General features: G+C 37.2%; 1 protein-coding gene and 1 long non-coding RNA gene across 2 annotated transcripts in view; both read right to left on the bottom strand.

The window, feature by feature from the left end:
- LOC127430058 (mitogen-activated protein kinase kinase kinase kinase 5-like) overlaps positions 1–9265 on the bottom strand; it is a 42762-nt gene extending 33497 nt beyond the window's left edge. Inside the window, exon 1 of the mRNA XM_051679499.1 lies at positions 9058–9265. Within this exon, the coding sequence (XP_051535459.1) occupies positions 9058–9150 (93 nt within the window). The 5' untranslated portion in view covers positions 9151–9265. The remainder of the gene's footprint in view (positions 1–9057) is intronic.
- A 2875-nt stretch (positions 9266–12140) lies between these two features.
- LOC127430079 (uncharacterized) overlaps positions 12141–12500 on the bottom strand; it is an 18452-nt gene continuing 18092 nt past the window's right edge. The window contains exon 3 of the long non-coding RNA XR_007895405.1: positions 12141–12500. This exon is cut by the window's right edge and continues 951 nt beyond it. This is a non-coding gene — a long non-coding RNA (uncharacterized LOC127430079).

The following is a 12500-nucleotide window of genomic DNA, read 5'->3' as shown; positions in this document are numbered from 1 at the left end:
TATCTATCTACAGTATCTATCTATCTATCTAACTATCTGTCTGTCTGTCTATCTATCTGTCTGTCTGTTTATCTATCTACAGTATCTATCTATCTGTCTATCTGTCTGTCTGTCTGTCTATCTATCTACAGTATCTATCTATCTATCTATCTATCTATCTATCTATCTATCTATCTATCTATCTGTCTGTCTGTCTGTCTGTCTGTCTGTTTATCTATCTACAGTATCTATCTATCTATCTAACTATCTGTCAGTCTATCTATCTACAGTATCTATCTATCTATCTATCTATCTATCTATCTATCTGTCTATCTGTCTGTCTGTCTGTCTATCTATCTACAGTATCTATCTATCTATCTATCTATCTATCTATCTATCTATCTATCTATCTGTCTGTCTGTCTGACTGTCTTTCATCTATCTATCTATCTATCTATCTATCTGTCTGTTTATCTATCTACAGTATCTATCTATCTGTCTGTCTGTCTGTCTGTCTATCTATCTATCTATCTACAGTATCTATCTATCTATCTATCTATCTATTTGTCTGTCTGTCTCTCTGCCTGTCTGTCTGTCTGTTTATCTATCTACAGTATATATCTATCTATCATCTATCTATCTATCTATCTATCTCTGTCTGTCTGTCTATCTATCTGTCTGTCTGTCATCTATCTATCTGTCTGTCTGTCTGTTTATCTATCTACAGTATCTATCTATCTATCTATCTATCTGTCTGTCTGTCTATCTATCTGTCTGTCTGTTTATCTATCTACAGTATCTATCTATCTGTCTATCTGTCTGTCTGTCTGTCTGTCTGTCTATCTATCTACAGTATCTATCTATCTATCTATCTATCTGTCTGTCTGTCTGTCTGTCTACAGTATCTACCTATCTGTCTGTCTGTCTGTCTATCTATCTATCTATCTATCTGTCTGTCTGTCTGTCTGACTGTCTTTCATCTATCTATCTATCTATCTATCTGTCTGTTTATCTATCTACAGTATCTATCTATCTGTCTGTCTGTCTGTCTGTCTATCTATCTATCTACAGTATCTATCTATCTATCTATCTATTTGTCTGTCTGTCTCTCTGCCTGTCTGTCTGTCTGTTTATCTATCTACAGTATATATCTATCTATCATCTATCTATCTATCTATCTCTGTCTGTCTGTCTATCTATCTGTCTGTCTGTCATCTATCTATCTGTCTGTCTGTCTGTTTATCTATCTACAGTATCTATCTATCTATCTATCTATCTATCTATCTATCTATCTGTCTGTCTGTCTGTCTATCTATCTATCTATCTATCTGTCTGTCTGTCTGTCTGTCTGTTTATCTATCTACAGTATCTATCTATCTATCTAACTATCTATCTATCTATCTGTCTGTCTGACTGTCTTTCATCTATCTATCTATCTATCTATCTGTCTGTCTGTCTGTCTGTCTATCTATCTACAGTATCTATCTATCTATCTGTCTGTCTGTCTGTCTATCTACCTACCTGACTCTCTGTTTGTCTATCTATCTATCTACCTACAGTATCTATCTATCTATCTGTTTGTCTGTCTGTCTGTCTGTCTGTCTATCTATCTATCTTTCCAAGTTACTAATGATTTGCTCTTATCATCTGATCGCGGCTGCATTTCTTTTCTAGTGCTTTTAGATCTTAGTGCTGCCTTCGACACGATAGATCACAACATTCTCTTGAATAGGCTGGAGAATTATGTTGACTTTTGTGGACTTGCATTAGCATGGTTTAGGTCCTATTTAGCAGACCGCTACAACTTTGTATGTGTAAACAAGGAATTGTCAAATCAAACAAAAGTTAAGTAAGGAGTGCCACAGGAATCAGTTTTAGGGCCTCTGCTTTTCTCCTTATATATGCTTCACCTGGGAGATATTATCAGGAATCATGGAATAAGTTTCCACTGTTATGCTGATGATACCCAACTTTATATTTCTTCGAAACCCGACAAAATCAATGAAATCAAAGATTGGATGGCCAGAAATTTCCTTGTACTCAATTCCGACAAATCAGAGGTACTAATTATTGGACCAAAAACCTCTAAAAGTAAGATGCTAAAATATAATTTGACTCTCGATGGATGTACTGTTACATCGTCTTCTGCAGTGAAGACCTTAGGTGTTATATTTGATACCAATCTGTCCTTTGAAAATCAAATTTCCAGTGTTTGTAGAACAGCATTCTTCCACCTTAGAAATATTGCTAAGTTACGACACATGCTCTCTGTTGCTGTTGCCGAAAAACTAATTCATGCGTTCATGACCTCAAGACTAGATTATTGTAATGCATTACTGGGAGGATGTCCAGCAAGATCAATAAATAAACTTCAATTGGTTCAAAATGCAGCTGCCAGAGTGCTGACGAGAACCAAGAAATATGATCATATTAGCCCTATTTTATCATCGTTACATTGGCTACCTGTTAAATTTCATATTCATCTTAAAATTCTGTTCACTACATACAAAGCTTTGAATGGTCTAGCTCCACAGTACTTAAGTGACCTTCTGACATGCTATATTCCATCACGTTCATTACAATCCTTAATAGTTCCTAGAATATCAAAATCCACAAAGGAGGTAGATCCTTTTCCTATTTGGCTCCTAAACTATGGAAGAGTCTCCCTAACACTGTTCAGGACTCAGACACACTCACTCAGTTTAAGTCTAGACTAAAGACTCATCTATTTAACCAAACATACACCTAATTTATCCATCAACTCATTTACATTTATGCATTTATCCAAAGCAACTTACAGTGCCCTTATTACAGGGACAATCTCACTGGAGCAGCCTGGAGTTAAATGCCTTGCTCAAGAACACAATGGTGGTGGCTGTGGGGATTGAACCAACAACCTTTTGCTTACCAGTTCAGTGCTTTAGTCCACTACGCCGCCACCACCACTCCAACTCAATTAGGCTGCTTTAGTTAGGTCTCCCAGAACCAGAAACATTTATCATGATCTATAACTCTGCAATAAATTGAATGGCATCTAATATTATTCTATTTGTTTCCCTGTCTCAACCTCAGGATTCATATCCCAAGGTTACCAGAACCAGACAGATCCAGCTCTGTTCCTGCTTGGTGTCGGACTCCACTGCTATGTGTCTCTGAGTGATGATGACTAAATGCAGCCGGTGCCAGCCAGACATCACTTCAGTCTCTTACGATGGACTTCAGAGGATGAACTGATGCCAACTCCAACCATAAGACATGGGGTACATCATATGCCACTGCCTGAACCTTGGACTTAGGACAGACCTCACTGAAATTACCAGCCGGTTCAGCTGCGATGCACCTCACTGATCTCTGCCTGCATCACCTTTGTCTATTAATGGACTACACTCTTATAATGGAATACATAGACTCACATAGATCAATTAATTGCTAATAAAAGCCTTCATCAGCCAACTAACAAAGGACAATGCATCAATGTGAACTTCTGCAGTTAATCCACAGTCGCTATCGGGGTTTTGAATAGAATTATTATCTACTTATTTATTTAATTATTTAAAGACACAATTCTCTTGACTCTAAGACATTATAGATATTACAGTTTCATTTTCTGTAAAGCTGCTTTGAAACGATGCGTGTTGTGAAAAGCGCTGTACAAATAATAATGAACTGACTGTCTGCCTGCCTATCTATCTGATGTCTGACTATCTATATCTCTATCTATGTATCTGTCTGTCTGTCTGTTATCGTAATGTGTCTTCTGGTGAAGAATCTAAATATTTAACATGGTGTGTGTGTGTGGAATGTGGCATGTTTTGTATCACTGGTGTTGCAACATTTTATTACTTTTGTTACTCTATACATGATCAATGACAACAAACCTTCACTTGAGCATGTGTGTATTTTTGTCCGGTATTTTGTATTTGTGTATGTGTGATTAATGTCTTGTGTCACTAAAGACGCAGCATTTTATCCTCTCAGAATAATGAAACCTAACCTTGTGTGCATGTGTGTCTCAGTGTGGGTGGGTCAGAACCGTCTGCGGTGGGTGGAACTATTCCAAAGCCCACCCCTCTCCTGACCTTTAACCTGTGGCTGATGTTATAAAAACATGACCTTTGAATAGTCTGTCACACACACACACACACACACACACACACACACATACACACACACTGTCTGGCTTATTATCATGCACAAGTGGCTTTATTCAAACTGAAAGGGCACAAACGTGGTGACTTGTGTTTTTAAATGTTTTTACAGAAAAACGAGCTGAACAGGTTATTTGAATTCATGTGGACAGATGTCTTACAGGTTATTTAACACATGAACAGATCTTATAAATCCTGATACTGACTATATGAAGCTTTTAAAATCAACCAGATTCACTAATTTATGCAAGATTCACCAGTAGAACAGGCACTGTAGAACTGAAATCTTTTCTAGAATTCATCACAGGCATTCTAGAGGTGAACAAGGCCAGAAGTCATAACACTTACTGACGTATAGGATTTCTGAATTTAATTACAGTACACAGGCATGTTATTTAACATATTATAACTAAAACATTTATACTAAACATCTAATATCCAGTTATGATGGTATATTTCACACAAACTATGAATTCTATGAACTATGAATATTGACGCTGCTCTTTTCCATTCAATGAAAGCTTACAGTGAGCACGGGCTGTCAAGCTCCAAAAAGGGCAAAAAAGCATCATAAAAGTAGTCTGTTTGACCCATGTGCTATTTTCCTCCTATATCTCCTTTATTCATACTAAGGCTGCAACTAATGATTATTTTGAAAATCGATTAATCTTCGATTATTTCTTCGATTAATCGGATAAATGCGATTTCAAATAAAAAAAGCAATCATAAAGGCCGTAAGGATTTGGTTTGATTTGTGGTACTGAATTCACGATTCTATACTCTCACAAAACTTTGAACAAAGCCTGAATCATAAAAAGTTACGTTTGATTTTTTAATTATTATTACTTTCAAGATATATACGAAACTGTTCCTTTCCTTTACTTGTAAAACTTAAAAGTACTGTTCATTAAAGAGTAAAATGATCCATCAGGGATGGAGTGGGACAAAAAATCAGCCCAGCAGAAGGCAATAGTGACACTAGAATAGAAATACTGTATTAATGACTAGTGCTTGTACACTGTCTCTGATTACATACATTTTAAGCACTTTAATATTGTAGGTTTTAAAATAGTATTTACTTTGATTACATGTTTCTAAACTATTCTTTTAAAAAATATGTGTATAACATTACATGTGGCATTATCAGGAGGACTATCAAATATCAAGACACTTAGCATTATTATGCATTATATTCAGCATTACATACAGTTTAACATAGTACAATCATCTGCAAATGCAGTGCAGATTCACTCTCATGCTGAAAAGTCGCATCCCGGTATTACATGCGCTTACATGATGAGGAGAAACCATTGAGAACACTTTAAAAACCGGCACACCTTGACCTCTGAGACATCTATTTGATATCCATGAAAGCTGCACAATTACTTGCATTGAAACTGAAATTGAGGTATGACGTTGCACAAGTTTAATCTAAATGATTGTGCTCCCTTTCTCCACTGCGATTGGTTTGATTGACGTGGATAAGCGCACTCGTTTGACTCACTTGTGGTAAAGACAAACAGTTTTGCGAAATGGAAATAGCAGTAAAATGTAAGTTAAGCGCTGGAGAGAAACAACTCTAAAGTGCATCAAACAGAACATGCACTTAAAAGTTGTTATTCACTGAATATCTTCCCCTCCTCCATATTTCTCAAACCTCATTTGCGCTTGTGTATATTCAAAAATGGCGCCTCACAATGCGTCACACCAGATTTGATATCGGTGACGGTAAACATCATTGGTTTTCGCATTCCTTATAACCAACAGAGCGCAACCATGCCCGCCCACTTTTTCAGCTGTGTTGATTCCGGAAGTATTTTCCCCATTCATTTTTTCCATAGGGATTTCATCAAATCCTTCATAAAAGAGTTGTGCAGCATGAACAAAACCAGCCAGCTCTGAGGTGAATCACAACATCACAAACTTTGATTTGAAGCAAAAAAATATTTGAAAATCAGACAAAAAGACAAAGATACAAGACTGTGTACTTAACGACTTTAATAAGGTAATGAACTACAATCCCATGATGCATTGAAAATGAGGTAATCAAATAAAAAAATGATGGAAAAATATGAAACTATTGATTTAAAGATGTTGATTATAATTATAGAATAAACATATTTAAATTTCATGATAATATATTCAGATATGTACAAATATTTAAGTAGTTTGAGAGTGTAGGGAGAGCGACTCGACTGTATAATTCACAGTGCATCATGGGAGTGGGCGGAGCTGCAGAGCTCTTCTCTGATTGGTGGATCTCTCTTCAGGATTATGGGTAGTGTAGTTCTTCACCAGGAATTCCACTATTAAATGCTGCTTTTAACAAATTAAGTTGAAATAATGAGGAATGGTGTCTTCAACAGGAGCTTATCCCATCGATTAACAACCTGAGAGCTCACCGTCAGTCTGTCTTTAAACGTTTATAAGTTAGCGTTAAAAATAAATTCCCCTATGGAGAAAATGACTGGTATTTTTACTTCCAGAACCAGACTGTTTCACTCTATTTGCGATGCATTTGAATGCTTCGAAATGACTGCAAGTGCAAGATATCAAATGACTTCAGAAGACCTAGAATATAGTGCATGAATGATATGGAATTTTCTTTTTATGATACCTGATGTGACTGTCCTCATTCACTTTCACTGTATGAAAAAGAGCAATGTGAACCTTTTGCTAAACATGTCCTTTTGTGCTCATGAGAGTGAGTAAATAATGACAGAATTGTCATTTTTGGGTGAGTTAATACTTTAACAAAACTATTACAGGACATCATCGCTTTCATCGAGTTTAGGCGTCATGTTGACATTAAAGTTGATCGTTATGAACGTAAATGAATTCGCTCTGTGCTGTCAACAACGTTAAACCAAAAACACAGCATATAATGATGCTGCTAGCACTCTCTTTCTCTCAAGAGGAAAACCGGCCTACTTCCCCTCATTTGCATACTGCAGATGCGCCATGGAGACTGAACAGTGATTACGATGCGTGAAATGTGTCTGCTGTTACTGTTTATTCTGTGAAACTGAGCTCTGTCATAGATCATGTCAATGTTTGCTCACCTTGGGATTATTTTACTGGCTGTTACAGGTAAAACATTGTCACACAGACACACACAGGTGCTTTTGAGAGGAAAGAGGACACAGTCATGCGGTAAACGCTTTTACAGCAGCGTTCTGAATGATTTTCTCCTCATATGAATGATGGAGCTGTGTCATTCTCTCATTTGAAAACACAGATCATTATTTTACAGTTAGTGTGCCAGTCATCACAGAGTGACATCACTGCTGCAGCTCTCACAAAGACACCATGCTGATACAACTCTGACGTAACAATGGTATCCCACAGATCTATCTTGTATAAGCCGAGACTTCCCATATTTGTGCAAAAATGAAGATGTCCCGTATTGAAGCGTCCGGTTGGACAGCGCATCCCGTATTGAAGCGGCAAAATGCCTTCCCACTTATTTTGCCCTGATATCACGCTGACATCTCGATGACCTCACACGTGACCTGTAGTATTGCCGGCTCTTCAGCAGCACATGTTTGGGTGGTAAATTATTTTAATGGGTGTAAACAGTGTGTTGGATCAGCACCGGTTCTGTTCGACTGATCGTCTGATCAATACAAGTGGCTCTCCAGCAGTGACTTGTTAGAACTGTCAAATTAGACAGGATGTGGTGCGTTTGACCCATGAAAACACACGCTTCACTTTTGAGTCAGCTTTGAGTCACTTTTTGAGAGGAGAGATGTACACATGCATTATAGCGGCAAAAGGTGAACACAGACAGAGTCAACACACACACACACACACACACACACACACACACACATAATTAAACACCCTCATGACAGACAGACAGACCATTCCAATTAGACTGATATATCAGTTTTACTGATATTTTATCAAACTATCGGTTATCGGCAAAGATCTATGCCGATAGTAGCCGATATTTTATCAATAAACCTCATCTGGTGAAATATATATACATACAAACCTCTTCATCTGGTGAACATATATGCTATAAAAAGCTTAATTTGTTAAATACTCACATATAGAGCATTGTAACGGAGCCAAGTCTCTGTTATTTCAAAATAAGAGTCCTCTGTGTATTTCGGGCTTGTTTATAGTTAAAAGTCACACGTTATGCAGCAAATCTTCATTTCTCTGGTTATTATTGGGATTTTGGTTGCACAATAAACTGCTTTTGAGATTTTATAAATTTTGGACTATTTTAGCCACAATGCCCTTCATAGAAAGGAAAGATTAAGATATTTTTAAGCGTTATCCACTATGTTAGTTATTGGTATCTGCAAAATCCACTATTGGTTGACCTCTGTTCCAATATGTTGTTTTTCTGACAATTTCGCTCGTTTCTCCACCAAACCTGTTACCCTCAAAAACTCTTTTATTATAAAGCTGTAAATTATGTTTATTCTTAATCACAAACTGATTGAGAGAGACAGACTGAGAGCAACAGATGTGTGAAAGTGTGACAGTTTTGGCAGGAAACGGAGAAAATATTTTGAGACTTCAGACTGAAAAAACACTGATTCTCATTTAAGATTGAATCTTACATATCGACTTGAAAATTAATCATGAATTTAAATATTTGAAAACAACACATAACACTTCAGCAAAGGAGTGAAAGTGTGTTTTTCCTGCATACTAACACCCTCATGATACACACACACACACACACACACACATCTCATTTTTCTTTCAATTCTCCTTACTCTCTTGCATCTTTATTTACCCTTTTATTTCTTACTCTCATTCAAGAAGTTCTGATCAACACAGATTCTACTGTGTTTCCTCCCCAAATAAGTTCCTTAATTTATTTATAAACTTTACATTAGAGATAGAGAGAGATAGAGAGAGAGATAGATAGAGAGAGGGAGAGAGAGAGAGAGACATAGAGAGAGAGGTACCTTGTAAACTTCTCCATATGTCCCTCCACCGACCCGCAGGAGAATCTCAAAATCGTCTTGTGGGTTTCGTGTGGAGATCTCCAGAGCGTCCATTCTCACCAGAACATGCCAAGCACACGCTAATTCACATTCATGTGTGTGTGTTCAATGTTGCAGGAAAACTAACTAACACACACATACACGAACAGAGCTGTGACATTCGAGAATGTACAACCCCTTCCTCTCTCTCTCACCTCATTTACATCTCACTTTTATTTCCTGTTTAGGGTGTGTGTATGTGTGTATGTGTGTGTGTGTGTGTGTGTGTGTGTTATTGTGGGTTCTCTGGTCTGCAGTTGAAGGTGTTGTGCTCTGCAGAGCATCAGTGTTGTAGTGTGCACACTGACTGTTCTTCCTGTAGAATAAAACAGCAGAAACTCACAAACTGAAGATCAGCTCATAGACACCTTCATCACCATCATCATCATCATCATCATCACCTGATTGATTCCACAGCTGAAGCACACATTTAATGTTCTGACAGCATGTGTCTGGGTTGTTAACAGCAGCACTGAGGTTTAAACTCTTTCTTTTCACCTGTTGCAGCAGAACAAGAGAATGTTCAACAAGTGGAGTGTGTCATTTCTGGCCACTAGCGGCAATAATCAGAATTGCAGCGTTTTGTTTTAAGAGCTGCTTGGGATTTTCAAACCAATGTGCAGCTGGTTAGCATGAATAGTTAACAGCACTTGCTGGTAGATGTGTTAAATTCACCATTATACTATGGTGGCCCAGGGGGTGCACAACACAACAAAATTAGCAAAGCAAATAAAAGACAAAAAACAACAAAGTTAAGACACAACACAATTATCTAAAAAGAAAAGGCTTAATATTGTCATAATAATAAAAAATATTTGTAATGCGCTTGTCTCAAACCCAAAGCGCTAGTTGTGTGGTGGCTTTTTTGTTATGTTGTAGCTTAATTTGGTTGTGTTATTGTTTATTTCCATTGTGTTTTCAGCTTTTATTTTGTTTGCTAATTTTGTTGTGCTGTGCACCCTTGAGCCACTGTATTCTGCTGCCAAAAAACATCTTTCTCTCCATTGATGACCATTCAAAAGCAGTAGGATTGTATTATGAAAAACATTTTTTTTTTTTTTACAAGTAATATAGGGTATGATGGGGCTAAAGACACACTGTTAGGAAAATTTGCTTTTTTTTTCTGGTCTCAAAATATATCAGTATCGAAAAAAATAGATTTTTATTTATTGAGTGTAGTGGTAGTCAGCTGGTATGTGCTGTGTGGTATGTGTAAACCTCACTCCCCTCTGTAAACCACACCCACCTCTCATGCTAGAGACCCCGGTTCAAATCTCGCTCAGAGTGGGTCGAGCAGGACCTGTTACAGGAGCATCATAATTTGTGTGAAAAGAAACAATAACAGAAGGTTGTTTTGTTTAAAATTTAGTTTTTAAGGGAGAATTTAAACTTGGCATTGAAGGAGGGAGTGTGGGCTAGGATTCTAGCAGTCTGCATCTAGAGATGCAAGGGTGTGCCTTATGCAATTTAAGATTTTACATCAATTCTATTGGACCCCCTCTAGATTGTATAGACTTGGTCTGAAAGACACACCCACCTGCTGGCAATGCCAATCTGAAGATGGGGACATTACCCATGTTTTTTGGTGGTGTGTTGAGATCCAGAGGTTTTGGATGAAGGTTCAGAGTTTTATGGGTGACGTGGTGGGCACTCGGATTTCGTTTTGCCCCAGACTCTGTGTTTTGGGCGATGTGGAGGCCATTGATGTGGAGAATAAAAACAAAAAGAATTGGGTCCTGGCCAGTGTGATGGTTGCCAGACAGATTGTTTTGAGGGGTCGGAAGTCAGCTGGAGCGCCCCCATTTCAGGAGTGGTGCACGGAGATGGGGAGGGTGGCGGCGAATGAGGAAGTGGTATTTAGTAGATTGGGTAATTTGGATTTGTTTGTTGGGAAATGGGGCAAGTATTTGGTGTTCTTGGAGGGTTCTCGGGGAGAGGTAGCGGAGAGAGAGGTTTAGATATAGATGTGTGTGATTATTCTATATATATTTTTAATTATTTATTTAGTTATTTATTTTGTGTGTGTGTATATGCTCATGTGACCACGGGAGTGTTTGTTGGGGGTTGGGGGTCGGGGTGGGGTTGGGGTTGGGGAGGGGTAGTGGTGGGGGTTAAATGTTAAATGTTGATTCCATGTATATATGTTTTCTGTGTGAATCAATAAAAATGTTAATCACAAATAAATAAATAAATAAATAAATCAGTTTTTAAAAAAGGTGGCGAGGGAGCCTTTTACCCCACACTTAAATAAAGGGGCAATAGTGTAAAAACGGTCAACTCATACAAATAATGTTTAGACAGCAAGATGCTTTTCTGAGTAACAAATTAAGATAATTCTTCAAAATAACCACTTCAGAAAACGGTGCATATGTTCCTGTTCAGTTCAATCACATTTGGCATTTCAGAACATCTCAAGTATTCTATGAACAAATGAATCTTCACTGTGATTGGATCAGTCAGTGTGAGCACAATTTAAACATTCTTCATATCAAATCGATTTAACCCACTGAAGAAAAACAAGGTGTTTAATGGGGGAATTTTTACCCCAGGTACTGTCCTTTCACTTACTGGACAGTGTGAAAGGGCTCTGATTTAGTTAAGAACTATTTTATCAAATATTAAAAGTCCTCCCATAAATTTCATTAGAGCACATAAAAAGCAAAGAAACATGAATTGAAGTGCCTCACACCAGCAGCAGGGGACAGTGAAGGACAGAACAGTGTGTGTGGAAAACACTTCCTTGTGCTAAATTAATAAATGTAAATAAATCTAACTATTACTTTGGATTTTAAACTAAATTTGTGTAAAGCAGTTCTTCAAGTTTACTACAGAAACTGTAAGAGTAATCACATGGTACAGTACAATGCTTTTCCAAACATAGACACAAATTTACACAATTACTAATTTTAGCCGAAAACAAACAGAGAAATTAATTTAGTAAACACATCACTCACTGTACATGCCAGAAAAAAATCAGTAGACGTAACATACATTTTAAACGGAGTTTTTATTAGAATTCTCAGAATTTAAACAACAATATTTAATCACAATTGTCTATTACACTGATCTTAAGCATTTCTTTAGTTGGAAAAACATGGACCTTACCTGATTTACACTGTGTAAAAAAACATGAATAAATATGAATTTGATTTATGGTATTGTGTTTTGGTAATTAAAGGAATATTCCGGGTTCAATACAAGTTGAGCTCAATCGACAGCATGTGTGTTATAATATTGATAAACACAAAAATTACATTTCAACTCGTCCCTCCTTTTCTTTAAATGTGTGTTCCAGTGAGACACTTACAATGGAAGTCAATGGGGTCAATCTGTAAACATTAAAATACTCACTGTTTCAGAAGTAT

The sequence above is a fragment of the Myxocyprinus asiaticus genome, chromosome 39, assembly GCF_019703515.2.
Source record: "Myxocyprinus asiaticus isolate MX2 ecotype Aquarium Trade chromosome 39, UBuf_Myxa_2, whole genome shotgun sequence".
In the NCBI taxonomy this organism is placed as follows: domain Eukaryota; kingdom Metazoa; phylum Chordata; class Actinopteri; order Cypriniformes; family Catostomidae; genus Myxocyprinus; species Myxocyprinus asiaticus.
Note: the sequence above shows the minus strand (reverse complement) of the source record. Positions and strands in the feature narration are given on the sequence as shown.